This window comes from Galeopterus variegatus, unplaced genomic scaffold (assembly GCF_000696425.1).
Source record: "Galeopterus variegatus unplaced genomic scaffold, G_variegatus-3.0.2 Scaffold201, whole genome shotgun sequence".
In the NCBI taxonomy this organism is placed as follows: Eukaryota; Metazoa; Chordata; class Mammalia; order Dermoptera; family Cynocephalidae; genus Galeopterus; species Galeopterus variegatus.
In genome coordinates this window covers 505,681-519,401 of record NW_007726312.1, presented here as the reverse complement: position 1 = coordinate 519,401, position 13,721 = coordinate 505,681, and the positions used below count along the sequence as shown (strand labels likewise).

Below are 13,721 nucleotides of genomic sequence, written 5' to 3'. Positions count from 1 at the left end.
AAGTTGATATTGGTATATTCTTTTAATAGGCTGCTGGATTCATCTTGCTAATATTTTATTTAGGATGTGTGTATATTACAAGATGAAATTAGTTTTGTTTTTTGTTTTGTTAGTGTGTTTGCTCTTAGGTTTTAGTATTAGGGTAATGTTAAATGATTGATAAGCCCTCCATTTTTACATGTTCTGGAGTGATTTAGATAATTTTGGAAAGTAGTATGGTTAAATACCCACCACTAAATATCTATCGGGTAGGTTTTTTTTTTTTTCCTTTTTGTCTTTTTTCGTGTCCGGCAACGGATCGCAACCCTCAGTGTCACGCCCGCACTGGACCAGGACCGGCAATGGGATCGCAACCCTTGGTGCTGCGCCTGCACCTCGCTCAGCCAGTGAGCGGGAACCGGTCTGTATGTGGGATCCGAACCCTCGGCGGGAGCGCCACCGCACTCCCAAGCAGCGCACTGTAGCAGTGCGCCACCGGGCCAGCCCCTATCGGGTAGTTTTTATACGGAATCTGTATCTAATTTTCAGGAACAGATTGTTTTAAGCTTATTTTATTGAAGTAGCATATCCCTGATGTGAAAACCTGATAAAGATAGCACACAGTGATCAGTTTACGTAAAAATCCAAAATACAGCAATCAGATTATTTAAAGAATAAAACTTGATGACACTGGGTTTATTATTGCTTAAATATTGCTCCAAACCATCCACTTTTTTCATCTCCATTGCCACTACCCTAATTCAGGCCATCATCTCTTCTCTTCTGTTAGTCTTCCTGCTTCCAGTTGTGTTCCCCTCAGATTCCTTCTTTGTATTGCAGTTCTTTTTAAAATGCAGGCATAATTACTATGACATTCTCACTGAAGTCTGTATTGAGCAACAACTGTGGACCAGTTGCTACATTAAGCACTGGAGGACACATGCCTTTATTGAAAGTACAGTCTAGTAGAAGAGAGACATAATAAAATAATCACTAATTAATATATAATTAAAAATGAGAGAAGTGTTCTGAAGGAAACAAATCATGGCTGTAGGAAAGAATAGAACAAATAAACCTGATCTGAACTAGTGATTAAGGAACTGTCTCTTGAAGAAGTGATGTTTGAGATGAGAGCTAAAAAATGAGTATTAGATGTGGCAAACTGAGAAAGAACATCACAGTCAGAGAGCAGCATGTACAAAGCCTTGTGGCAGGAGGGAGCATAGCATATGCTAGGACCTGAAAGAAAACACTGTGGCTAGAGAGCAGAGAGCACAGAAGTGGCATGAGATGAGCTGGAGACAGGGTAGCAAGGCCAGAGCACACAAAGTCTGGTAAACCATTTTATTTTTGGCCTAAGGCCATTGGGAAGTTATTGAAAGGGTTTAATCAGAGTTAAAGATGAGTCAAAGAATTGAAAGGTCTTAAAGACAGGTGGTAATAACATTTAAAAAATATCTACTGTCAGAATTGGTTTTCACTGGTAAAAAGTAATTGTTTAGATAAGTATGTGTTTCTGAAACATATCATCTCCTTTTGTGCCCCATATTCTTGTGTTTAATAATCTAAATTCTTATCATGTCATTTGCTCCTTGAAGATATGGTATGTAGCAAGGACGCTGCATTTTAATTAAGGAACTAGATGGGAAATGAAAACCCTGCAATCATAAAAAGCCTTGATAATGGTGCGGTGAAAGATTAGGGGAGTATTTATGTAGGAATTGATATCAAATGTTTCTCAAGTTATTCAGCAGTGAAAAAAAGTTGACAAAGGGAAATAGTTTTATCAAAATGATCATTGGGGGAAAGCTTTTTAAGTAGCTTATCATTTGAAGGGCTTCTGAATTTTTTTTTTCTAACTTGTTTCTATTTGTTTGCCTTTGTAGGAGAGTTGTTATTTTGATGGAGTTAGCAGTTTTGAAATCAGCTGAAGCAGTTGGATTAAAGATTGGCAATCCAGTGCCCTATAATGAAGGTAAAATGCTTTTTATAGGTTGTAGCACTCAATTGAATACTTCTTAACAGATACGGACTTCTACTTTTTGATTCAGTTAAATTTGTTAGTCTTAATAAAACAGTAGTGATTTGGGGGTCTAAGAACCAGCTTATTCTGTCAGGTTTTTTTCAATATTGAAGAAATGATGTATGAAGAAAGGGAAAAATTAGAGAATGTAATGGACAAAGATCCACTTACAATAGACTAAAGAATAACAAATACCTAGGATATTATAATAATAGGACATTATGGGATATCAGTAATATTAATGAGAAATGTGGTTTTTTAAGATTTGTTTTATGCACATTTTCATTTTTAAAAAGTATGAAGCATATCATCAGTACTTCTTTGACAGCACTCGCCACACTGGTAGTTTTAATTTTTATTTATTTATTGGTGGCTGGCTGATATGGGGATCCAAACCCTTGACCTTGACATGATCAACACCATGCTCTAATGAACACACTGGTAGTTTATAGAATTGTCTCTTTATTGCTAGGCCATGAATATGCTCCATGAAGGTAGAGACCATATTTGTTCTGTTTTATTTTGTTTCTCTAGTGCCCAACTTGTAGTTGGCCCTCAGTAAATATTTGTTGAATTAAATTGAATATATAATATTATTTAACAGTGATTATCTCTTGATGGCAAAATTATTAGTGATTTTTATTTTCTTGCGGAAATATATAGAAAAGCACACAAAAAAAATCCATTACTTTAGACAAGAGAGACGATTATAGTTCTGGAGAAAGGCAAAAAGAATCATTAAATTACTGGCCCCGTAAAAGAAGAAGGCTATCTACCCCTCCACCAAGTCAAATAAAAATAAAATTATAGCTTCATTTTCCATCAAAATAAATTTCAGATGTATTTTTAAAAGTTAGGAAATGAAATCATCAAAAATCATAAAGAAGGAGGTGCCACATACATAGATTGGCAATCAATTATTCGATTGAATCAAATTATTCAAACAATGAATTATTTGATTACATTCAAATTTTTTGTTTGCACGTTAAAAGTAGAAAGGTATATAAACTTAAACTATAATGTTGTAAATATCAGTAAATACCTTTAGTATTTACTGAATTTTTTACATGCCGAGGAAAAAATATTCCAGTAGCAAAGCAGGCATTGGATAAGAAAGGACTGTTCACTGTAGGAGGAAAACAAATGGCCTAATACATAAGAAAAAATATTCAGCCGTACTGGTCATCTTTGTCTCGTTGTCTTAAAGAGAAAGCATCCAGACTGTTACTATTAAATACTATGTTAACTGGAGGTTTTTCATAGATTCTTTTTATCATTTTAAGGAAGTTTACTACCTAATTTGCTGAGAGTTTTTATCAGGAATGGATGGGGAATCTTGTCAAATGCTTTTTCTGTGTCTATTGATGATCATATGATTTTTCTTTTTTAGTTGGTTAATATGGTGAAGTACGTTGATTTTTGAATGCTAAACCAACCTGGGATTTCTGGGATAAGTCTATGTCATTATGATGAATTATCCTTTTTACATATTTGGATTTTTTTTGTGTGTGTGCTTAATCCATTTGATTTAGCAAATTTATTTTATTTTGTTTTGTTTAGAATATTTGTCTATATTCATGAGAGCTGTTAGTCTGCAATTTTCTTTTCTTGTGTCTTTACCTGATTTTGTTATCAGAGTAATCTTGGCATCGTAGAATGAGTTGGAAAGTGTTCCCTCTTAAATTTTCTGCAAGAGTTTGTGTAGAATTGGTTTGACTTCTTCCTTAAATGTTTGGTAGAATTAACCAGTGAAGCCATTTGGGCCTAATATTTTCTTAATGGAAAAGTTTTAAACTACAAATTCAATTTCTTTAACAGATAGATATAGGGTTATTCAGAATCTATTTCTTATTGGGTGGTGTTTTCATGGAATTTAATCATTTTGTTTAAGTTCTTAAATTTATTCTATATAAATGTAAATATTCTAAACACCCCAGTTAAAAGGCAGAAATTATCAGATGTAATATTCCCTTATTATCCTTTTAGTATACAGTCTGTGGAGATGTCACTTCTCTCATTCCTGATGTTGGTAATTTGTGTCTCTTTTTCCTGGTCATTTTGACTAGATGTTTATCAATTTCATTGATCTTTTCAAAGAACCAGCTTTTGGTTTCCTTGAATGTCTCTCATGTTTTCTATATGCTACTGATTTAGCTTTTTAATCTTTAATATTTTCTTTCTTCTGTTTACTTTGGAATTTACATGTTCTTTTTCTTATTTCTTAAGGTGGAAGCTGAGTTAATAGATTTGAGACCATCTTTTCTCATACAGGCATGTGGTGTTATAAGTTTACTCCTAGATACTGCTTTAACAACATCCAGCAAATTCTGATATGTTCTCATTTTTATCCCATTCAAACGTCTTTGAAATTGTGTTATTTAGAACTCTATTTGGTCTCCTAATGGGAATTTTCTAGAGATCTTTTTGTTATTAATATCTAATTTAATTCCAGTATAGTCAAACGACGTACTTTGTATGACTTAAATCCTGTTAGGTGTATTGTGTCTTATGTCCTAGATTATGGTCTCTCTTGGTAAATTCTGTGTGTACTTGAAAAGAATGTGTATTCTGTTGTGTGGGGTGTTCTTTAAATGTCAATTATGCCAAGTTGGTTAATGGTGTTTGTTCAAGTCTTCTATATCCTTGCTGATTTTCTGTTTACTTGTTCTGCCAATTATTGAGAGAGGGATATTGAAATCTCTAACTGTAACTGTAGGTTTCTCTATTTCTCCTTGCAATTCTATTAGTTTTTGCTTATGTTTTGAGGCTTTGTTATTAAATGTATAAAAATTTAGAAATTTTATGTCCATTTAATAAATTGACCCCTTTATCATTATGAATGACTTTCTTTATCCCTGGTAAAATTTTGTGCTTTGAAATCTGCTTTGATATTAATATAGCCACTTCAGCTTTCTTTTGATTAGTGTTAGCTTGGTCTATCTTTTTCCTTTTTAAAATTTTTAACCTATTTATGTGTTTATATTAACTGTGTATTTCTTGTAAGCACTATATATAGGTGGGTCTTGCTTTTCTGTCCAATTTGGTAATTTCTGCCTTTTAATTGGGGTGTTTAGACCATTTACATTTAATATAGTTATGGGTATGATCAGGTTTAAGTCTGTTACCTTGCTGTTTGTCTTTTATTTGTCCCATCTGGTTTTCTTTTCTGCTTTGTTTTGGATTGGGTATTTTTTATGATTTCTTTTATCTTCTTTGTTGGCTCTCTTTTTTTTCTTTTTGGCAGCTGGCCTGGATGGGAATCCAAACCCATAATCTTGGTGGTACAAGGCTATGCTTTAACCAACTGAGCTAACTGCTCAGCCTGTTGACTTATTAACTATAAATCTTTGTTTTGTTATTTTAGTGGTTGCTTTAAGGTTTATAGTCTATACTGTAACTTATCATGTCTATCTTTGAGTGATACTCTAACACTTTATGTGTAGTATAAGAATCTTACCTCCTTTTTTCCCCTCCAGTCTTTGGTAGTATGGTTGTCAAACATTTTACTTTTACTTGTGTTATAAACTCCACAAAACATTATCATTTTTGTTTAAATAGTCAGTTCTGTCTTTTAAAGAGATTTATAGTCAGCTCTCTGTATCTGTGGGTTCCACATCTGTGGATTCAACCAACCATGGATCAAAAATATTTGAGAAAGGGCTGGCTGGTTAGCTCACTTGGGAGAGGATGGTGCTGATAACACCAAGGTCAATGGTTCAGATTCCCCTACCAGCCAGCCACTAAAATATATCCATAGAGAGAGAGATAGATAAATAGATACACACACACATATATATTTGGGGAAAATATTGTTTAATTTATAATATTATAGGTTATTATAAGTAATCTAGAGATTTCAAGTATACAGGAGGATGTGCATAGGCTATATGCAAATACTTTGCCATTTTATATAAGGGACTTGAGCATCCATGGGTTTTGGTATTTGCAGGGGTCCTGGAACCAATCCCTTATGGATACCAAGGGATGACTGTAAATAATAATTTTAAAAAACCATATATTTACTCATGTAGTTGCCATTTCTAGTGCTCTTGACTCTTGTCTAGTTGCATTTTTCCACCTGGTGTCATTTAGCAATTCTCATAGAGAAGATCTGCTGGTGATGAATTCTTTCTGTTTTTGTGTGTCTGAAAAATATTTTGCCTTTGAAATATATTTTTGCTGAGCATAGAATTCTAAGTAGACAGTTTTTTTCTTTTAGTGCTTTAAAGATGTCATCTTGCTTACATTGTTACTGCCAGGGAATTAGAACTCTGCAATCATCCTTATTTGTGTTCTTTGTACTTAACATGACTCTTTCTCTGCTTGCTTTAAGATTTTTCTCTTTATCGTTAGTTTTGAGCAATTTGATGATGTGCTTTGGTGTCATTTTCTTATTGTTTCTGGTCTTGGGGTTTGTTAAGCTTCTTGGATATGTGCATCTATAGTTTTCATCAAATTTGGACATTTTTTGGCCATTATTTTTTAGATATCATCCTCTCCATCCCCACTCTTAATGCCTATCTCCAATTATACATATGCTAGGCTACTTGAAGTTGTCCCGTTGCTCATTGATGCTGTTCTCTCTTTTTTTTTTTTTTTTTTGTCCTTTTTGAGACCGGAGGCACCGCGCTCAGCCAGTGAGCGCACTGGCCATCCCTATATAGGATCCGAACCCGCAGCGGAAGCGCCACCGTGCACCCAGCGCTGTACTCTCCTGAGTGCACCACGGGCTTGGCCCCTGTTCTCATTTTTTAAAATTCTTTTTCTCTCTTTTCATTTTGGATACTTTGTATTGCTATGTGCTCAAGCTTACTAATCTTTTCTTAGGTAATGTCTAATCTGCTCTTTTCATCTCTAGAAGCTCAGTTTGGGCCTTTTTTTTTTTTTTTTTTTTTTTAAAGATGACCGGTAAGGGGACTCAACCCTTGGCTTGGTGTTGTCAGCACCACGCTCAGCCAGTGAGCAAACCGGCCATCCCTATATAGGATCCGAACCCGGGGCCTTGGTGTTATCAGCACCGCACTCTCCCGAGTGAGCCACGGGCCGGCCCAATTTGGGCCTTTTTAAGATATCCTCTATGTCTCTACTTAATTTGGGGGACATACAGAGTACAGTAATATCTCTTTTAATGTCCTTGTCTACTGATTTCAGCATCTGTGTCAGTTGGTTTTCCACGTCATTATGGATCATATTTTCCTGCTTTTTGTGTGTGGAAATTTTTGATTGAATACCAAACGTGATTGCTATCTTGTTGGGTGTTAGAAACATTTGTAATCCTGTGATTATTCTTGAGCTTTTTTCAGAGATACAGTTAAGTTACTTGGAAACAGTTTGTTCTTTTCGGGTATGGCTTGTAAGATTTGTTAGGTGGGATCAGAGAGTGGCATTTAGTCTAGGTCTAGTTATTCCCAGTACTGAGGCAAGACCCATCAGAGCATTCTACTCAATGCCTCATGAATATGAGGTTTTCCAGTCTGGCTGGTAGAACAGGTGCTAATTCTAACTTGTAAACACTGGGCACTGTTCTCTCTGGTCCTGTTATGATTTCTTTCCTTGGCCTCAGATAGTTTACACACACACACACACACACTCTCTCTCTCTCTCTCTCTCTCTCTCTATACAGCTCGCTCTCTCTCTCTGCAGCTCTCTCTTCTCTGGTACTCAGTCCTATGAGCTCTAGTTGTTGATCTGCCCAGACTCTCGGCTCCCATCTTCTCACCATAGGGGTTTCTCCAGGCCCAACACCTGCATAATGTCCTAGAAACCTTCACGGCAGGAGCTGGTGCGGTTGTATCATTATTTCCCATCTCAGCAATCACTGCCCTTCATTTCTTAACACCCAGTGTCTTGAAAACTGTTTAATATATTTTGTCCTTTTTTGGATTATTTTAGGTGGTAGTGTAAACCTGTTCTCTGTTACTCTATCTTGTCCTGTACATAGTTTTAAAAGTTAAATATTTTTGCAAGGTGTGTATTTAAAAAACAAAATGGCATTTTCCACCTCATTCCTCTTTGGCTTCTGACTCCTGTTTAGAGGCAGTCTGTTTCACATCTTACAGCTATTTCTTTTGTGTTTATCTCCATGTTTCTAAATAACACATTTATGCTGCTCTTTCTTGATTTTTCAGTTTAGACATTTGTTTTTAGCTGGTATGGGGATCCAAACCTCTGACCTCGGTGTTACAAGGCTGTGCTCTAACCAACTGAGCTAACCATCCAGCCCTAGACATTTGTTCGTTGACTTTAAACTATGAAAGATTAGGTAGGCATATATTTACTGAGTTTAGTAAACAACTGTGGAAGATTAGAATGCAGTTCTCTTACACCTCTCCTCTCCCTGCTGTCCAGATGGGAGAATTAGATGTCGATATAAGATTAGATCACAATTTAAATGACCAGTCAGATTTAAGTTTTTCTATGAAACATATTCTTGTTTTGTTATAAATTTAAATATTCTTCAAAACACACTTGTAGGAGTCTGTTTTCAAATGTTTTGTATTTTCAGATTGATTTCTTAGTAGTCAGAAAAATGGATAATTTTGTTTTACTTATCAGAGCTAATTTTTGAACTAAATCTGAAGTCACTAAGATTATGGTCAATCATGAATAGTTGGAAAAAATTTTGTGATATAACTTATGGAAAAGACATGTGTTTAAAGAATGTATGGAATAATTTTGCTTAATAACTTATATAATTAATTAAATACACAGCTTATATTAGCTATTTTAATTGTAAGTGTGACACTTAAAAAATAAAATTGACTTTCAGCTGGTCGGCATAAAGGTGCTGAAAGTTATATACGTGACTTAGCTTATTTGAAGTCTTTCACTGCATATTTCCTCTTTCCCAAATGATTTCTCAGTAGGAAATTAAGTTTGAACTCAGAGAAGTAGCTGTTCCTGTAAAAATTAAACTGTCTCAATTGCTCCCAATAGAAAAATGTGCTTATTGGTTTCCACTGAAGTATATACTAAGTCAGACTTATCAAACATAGTTCTTCAGTTTATCCTTAACTTTTGGTATTAGGAGGGCTTTGCTTGAGGATAAATGGAGTCAAAGCCAGTCATTCTGTGGTGGAGGCAAGTGCATCGTCCATGTTCTCTTCTCTGGAGCTCAGTCCAAGTTTGTTTTTTGGGGTTTTTTTGTATTTTTTTTGGCAGGTGGCTGATGTGGGGATCTAATCAGCTGAGCTAACCAACTGGCCCCAGATGTTTCTTTATGCAGATATAACCAAATACAAATATTATACATCCTCAGTCCATACTCCACTTTGCTTACACAAAAGGCAACATACTATGTACACTATGTTGTCTCTTTTTTACCATTTAAAAAAACATTTTTTTTTTTCCCTTTTTTGTCTTTTTTCGTGACCGGCAACGGATCGCAACCCTCAGTGTCGCGCCCGTACCGGACCGTGACTGGCAACGGGATCGCAACCCTCGGTGTTGCGCCCGCACCTCGCTCAGCCAGTGAGCGGCCGGTCTGTATGTGGGATCCAAACCCTCGGCGGGAGCGCCGCCGCACTCCCAAGCAGCGCACTGTAGCAGTGCGCCACCGGGCTGGCCCTAAAAAATTTTCTTTTAGCCTAGAGATATTTCTATATATATGCTTAGAGATTTTCCTCCTTTTTTTTAATGGCTATTCTAATTTTTTTTTTTTTAAGTATTCCATTGTGTGGCCACTCCATAGTTTATTAACCAGCCCTTTATTGGTGAACACTTGGATTGTTTCCACGCTCTGACTATTAAAATAATGCTGCAGTAAATAATTTCATACATATGCAGGTATATGGGCAGAGGGAGTTTGGTTGTCAGAAGTGAGGTTGCTGGGTCAATGGGTAAATGTCACTGTGGCTGGTGGAATTAGTTGTGTTCTCCATTGGCTAGTATCATTTTGCATTCCTACCAGCAATTCATGAAAATACTGGTTACTTCACAGCCATGCAAACACAGTATGATGTTAATCTTTTCAATTTTTATCAATTTGATAGATGAAAAATAATATCTCAGTGTAGTTTTTAATTTGTGTTCTGAGCAAGGTGAGCATCCTTTTAAATGTTTAAAGGCCTTTTTGATCTCTGTGAACTGGCTATTCTTGTGTTGCCCATTTTTCTTTTGGGTTGTTTGGTTTTTTTCTTTTCTTTCTTTCTCTCTCTTTTTTTTTTTTTAATTTTAATTTTATTTTTTGTTTTTCTGTCTTCTCAGTTTTTAAGAGTTCTTTAAAAAGTAGGGGGATTAGTCCTTTGTCTCCGATATAAGTTGTAGAGTTTTTATGACTTTGCTTATGGTGGGGTATTTTTTGGTTTGTTTGTTTTTGCTATGCAGCAGTTGTTTTTATTTTTATGTAGTTGAATTTACTGATTATTTTTTGACGTCAGAATTTTGAGCCATAGTTAGAAAGGTTTTACTCCAAAGTTATTAAGGCATTCACCCATGTTTTATTCTAGTACTTACACAATTTCGGTTTTTACATTTAAATTATCCACACTGCTTCTGTCTTACTGTTATGGTTTCTTGATTCGTGGTGTTTTTGGCTTCACTTTCACATAATTTGGAATTTGTGGGATTTCTCTGTCTTCTAGTTTCACTAAAGATACATAGCTTGTATGTGGGCTGTGTGTGTATGTGTGGTGGGTATTCATTCCTGTTGTTCTGTGTGGTTTTTAGGAGAAGTGGGAAGATTTGGGACTAGGCCATCACCATATTCTTTCCAGAAGTGGAACCTGCTAGATATTAATTTTGACTTACACAAATCATAGTAATTTGATGCTTTAAATTGGGGAGGGATAAGTGGAGCCCATCAGGTAAAGTTCTAAAGTACTAAAGGGGGGTATCACATTTGTTTTGTAGTAGTAAAGTTTTGTTAAAATTAGCACATTGGTTATCATATTCTCAGCTTTTAGGAAGGAGAGCTGAAACAAAGCAATGCTTAATATCTATGGAATCTTTGGATACAATTGAGATAAGGGGGAGGTGATTGTGCCCAACTTTATCACCTTTGTCCAGATTTCTGTTTTTTATGTTGTATTTAATTGAATGATTGCTTTGACATTTTGTGTTTTGGTGGCAAAAGTGTTTGTGATGAAGATGGAGATGAAAGGACTGAAAGATAGTTGTTGCTTAGCATCAGAAATATAGAGCTATAGAAAAAAACTCCTTTATCTCAATACCCAGTTCTATTGGCCCTTGCCTTTCTTCAGGGTCTGTTAAAGTGCAGAGGGATGAAAGAAGACATTGCTGTTCAGGATTATTTACTATTGAATTTTATTCTAACCAGGTCAATAACACATTGTTACTTGGGCCATCAAGGAAACAGTTTAGTTACAGTGACTACTCCCTTACAATGTATTTCATAGCAATGGTTTCTTAATTCTCTATTGTGAAAGTAAGGAAACTGTTATTAATGGGTAGAGAACTAAAATTAGATTTCTTTTTTTTTTTTTTTTTTTTTTTAAAGATGACCGGTAAGGGGATCTTAACCCTTGACTTGGTGTTGTCAGCACCACGCTCAGCCAGTGAGCAAACCGGCCATCCCTATGTGGGATCCGAACCCGGGGCCTTGGTGTTATCAGCACCGCACTCTACCGAGTGAGTCATGGGCCGGCCCTAAAATTAGATTTCTATCCTCCCAGCTCCTAATCCAGAATCTGTGACATATCAGGTGACCAGTAAAATTAATTGACTTAAGTCCAGCCCAGAAATAGGCAGAAATTCCAAAATGTGTATTGAAATTCTCTTACAATACTACTACCACATTAAGTAATGATACTTATAGAATTTTTAAAGTGTGAGATTAAAACTGCAGATCTGTCGTGCTTCATACAGTATTGGATTATTTAAAATCTCCCATATTTACCACTATATTCTTTGTCAGTGTATACCTGCATTTAAAAAAAAATTTTTTTTTTTTAAAGGATGACCGGTAAGGGGATCTTAACCCTTGACTTGGTGTTGTCAGCACCACGCTCAGCCAGTGAGCGAACCGGCCATCCCTATATGGGATCCGAACCCGGGGCCTTGGTGCTATCAGCACCACACTCTCCCGAGTGAGCCATGGGCCAGCCCTAAATTTTTTTTTTTTAAAGATGACTGGGAAGGGGATTTTAACCCTTGGCTTGGTGTTGTCAGCACCATGCTCAACCAGTGAGCCAACCGGCCATCCCTATATAATAGGATCCGAACCCATAGCCTTGGTGTTATCAGCACCGCACTCTCCCAAGTGAGCCACAGGCCGGCCCATACCTGCATTTTTGGTAATAATATTTTACTCTGACTTAAATTTGTTACCCAGTACTTAGTTGTTAGTATTATTATTGAAAGGTATTAGTTGGAATTCTTTTTCAACCTGATTCTGTTGATTTTCTGCCAGCAAGAAATTGTAATTGTTGGATTGACTTTTCTATATATTCTTTGTAGTTGTTGTTAAGAAAGTACTTTACTTTTAGAAGTTGAGTTTTTCCTGTACACTGCATTGTCTTATCTAATTTTTCTCTGCCAATGGCTCACTTGTCATTATAATGATAAAATGGATAGGTGTGAGTGCAAGTAACTTGAGGAGCTAGAGTCTGCTTTGAAACGTCCTGATTCCCTCCTGGGTGAGAGCCAATGATGTGAAGCTAGCATAGAGCAAAAGAGTCTAAGAATTATGATGTTGATCAGTCTTATTGGAAGGGCTTGATTTGCAGATGGCACAAAACAGAAGATTATCAGAAGTTGAGTCTCTACATTACTGCTTTGGGATATCATTTTAATTTTTAGAAGGATTTTAATTTAGTTATAGGCTGATTTATTTCAGGTCTTGTGGTCAGCTGCTGTGTTGCAGTGCATTAGCTGAAGGGCATTTGTTGCTCTTTAGAATGCACCAGGATTCTTGCCATCCATTTGGTTGGGGGCTGTCCCTTGTTTCTTGTTCCAGATTTGCAAATGTGGTCCAAAGCAGGAGTTAAGATTGCTGTAGTAAATGGATTAGTAGCTTTTCCTAATTACCGATGTTATGGCTGTTAGTTATATTCTGTATAATTAAAGTTATGGCTGCCTTAATTGGTTATTTACAATTAAAAATTAACTAGGTGGTGGTGAAGTACATGGATCTAGTCACATAAACCGGGGTTCAATATTAGCTTCTGCCTCTTCTCAGTTGTGTGACTTTGTGCAAATCACTTGACCTTTCTAACCCAGTTTTTTCATCTGTTAAAAGGTATAATAATAGTATCTACATCATTGAGCTGGCGATTACCGGAATAATGCACCTAACCTAGTACCTGGTGTGTAGTAAGCACTCGAGAAATGGTAGCTATTATTAATATGTATTATAAGGCTTAATTGGAGACTTTTTAAATATACTGTACTTCATTGAGTCTAAGAATCCAATGATTATAAGACTGTATCATTATATTAAGAAGTACTAAAAAGAAATCCTGGCAACATTAATTTTAACTCACATCTTAGATTGTGGGAAAAAATCCATATATCTTAGAATAGGTAAAATAAGGTATTAGATTTTTTTAAATTGTGGTAAAATATACCTAACACAAAATTTACTTTTAACCATTTTAAGAGTACAGTTCAGTGACATTAAGCCCATTCACATTGTTTTGCAGCCATCACCACCTTCCATCTTCAGAACTTTTTCATCATTCCACATTGAAACTCTATCCATTAAACACTAACTCTCCATTCCCCATTCCTTCCAGACCCTGGTAGCCACTCTTTTACTTCC

At 35.9% G+C, this 13,721-nt stretch overlaps 1 protein-coding gene across 1 annotated transcript in view; it reads left to right on the top strand.

Annotated features, from left to right (window-relative positions):
* Window positions 1-13,721, top strand: part of RPA1 (replication protein A1, 70kDa) — a 63,514-nt gene that overhangs the window by 27,805 nt on the left and 21,988 nt on the right. The window contains exon 5 of the mRNA XM_008565671.1: window positions 1,866-1,954. Coding sequence (XP_008563893.1) covers window positions 1,866-1,954 — 89 coding nt within the window. The remainder of the gene's footprint in view (window positions 1-1,865; window positions 1,955-13,721) is intronic.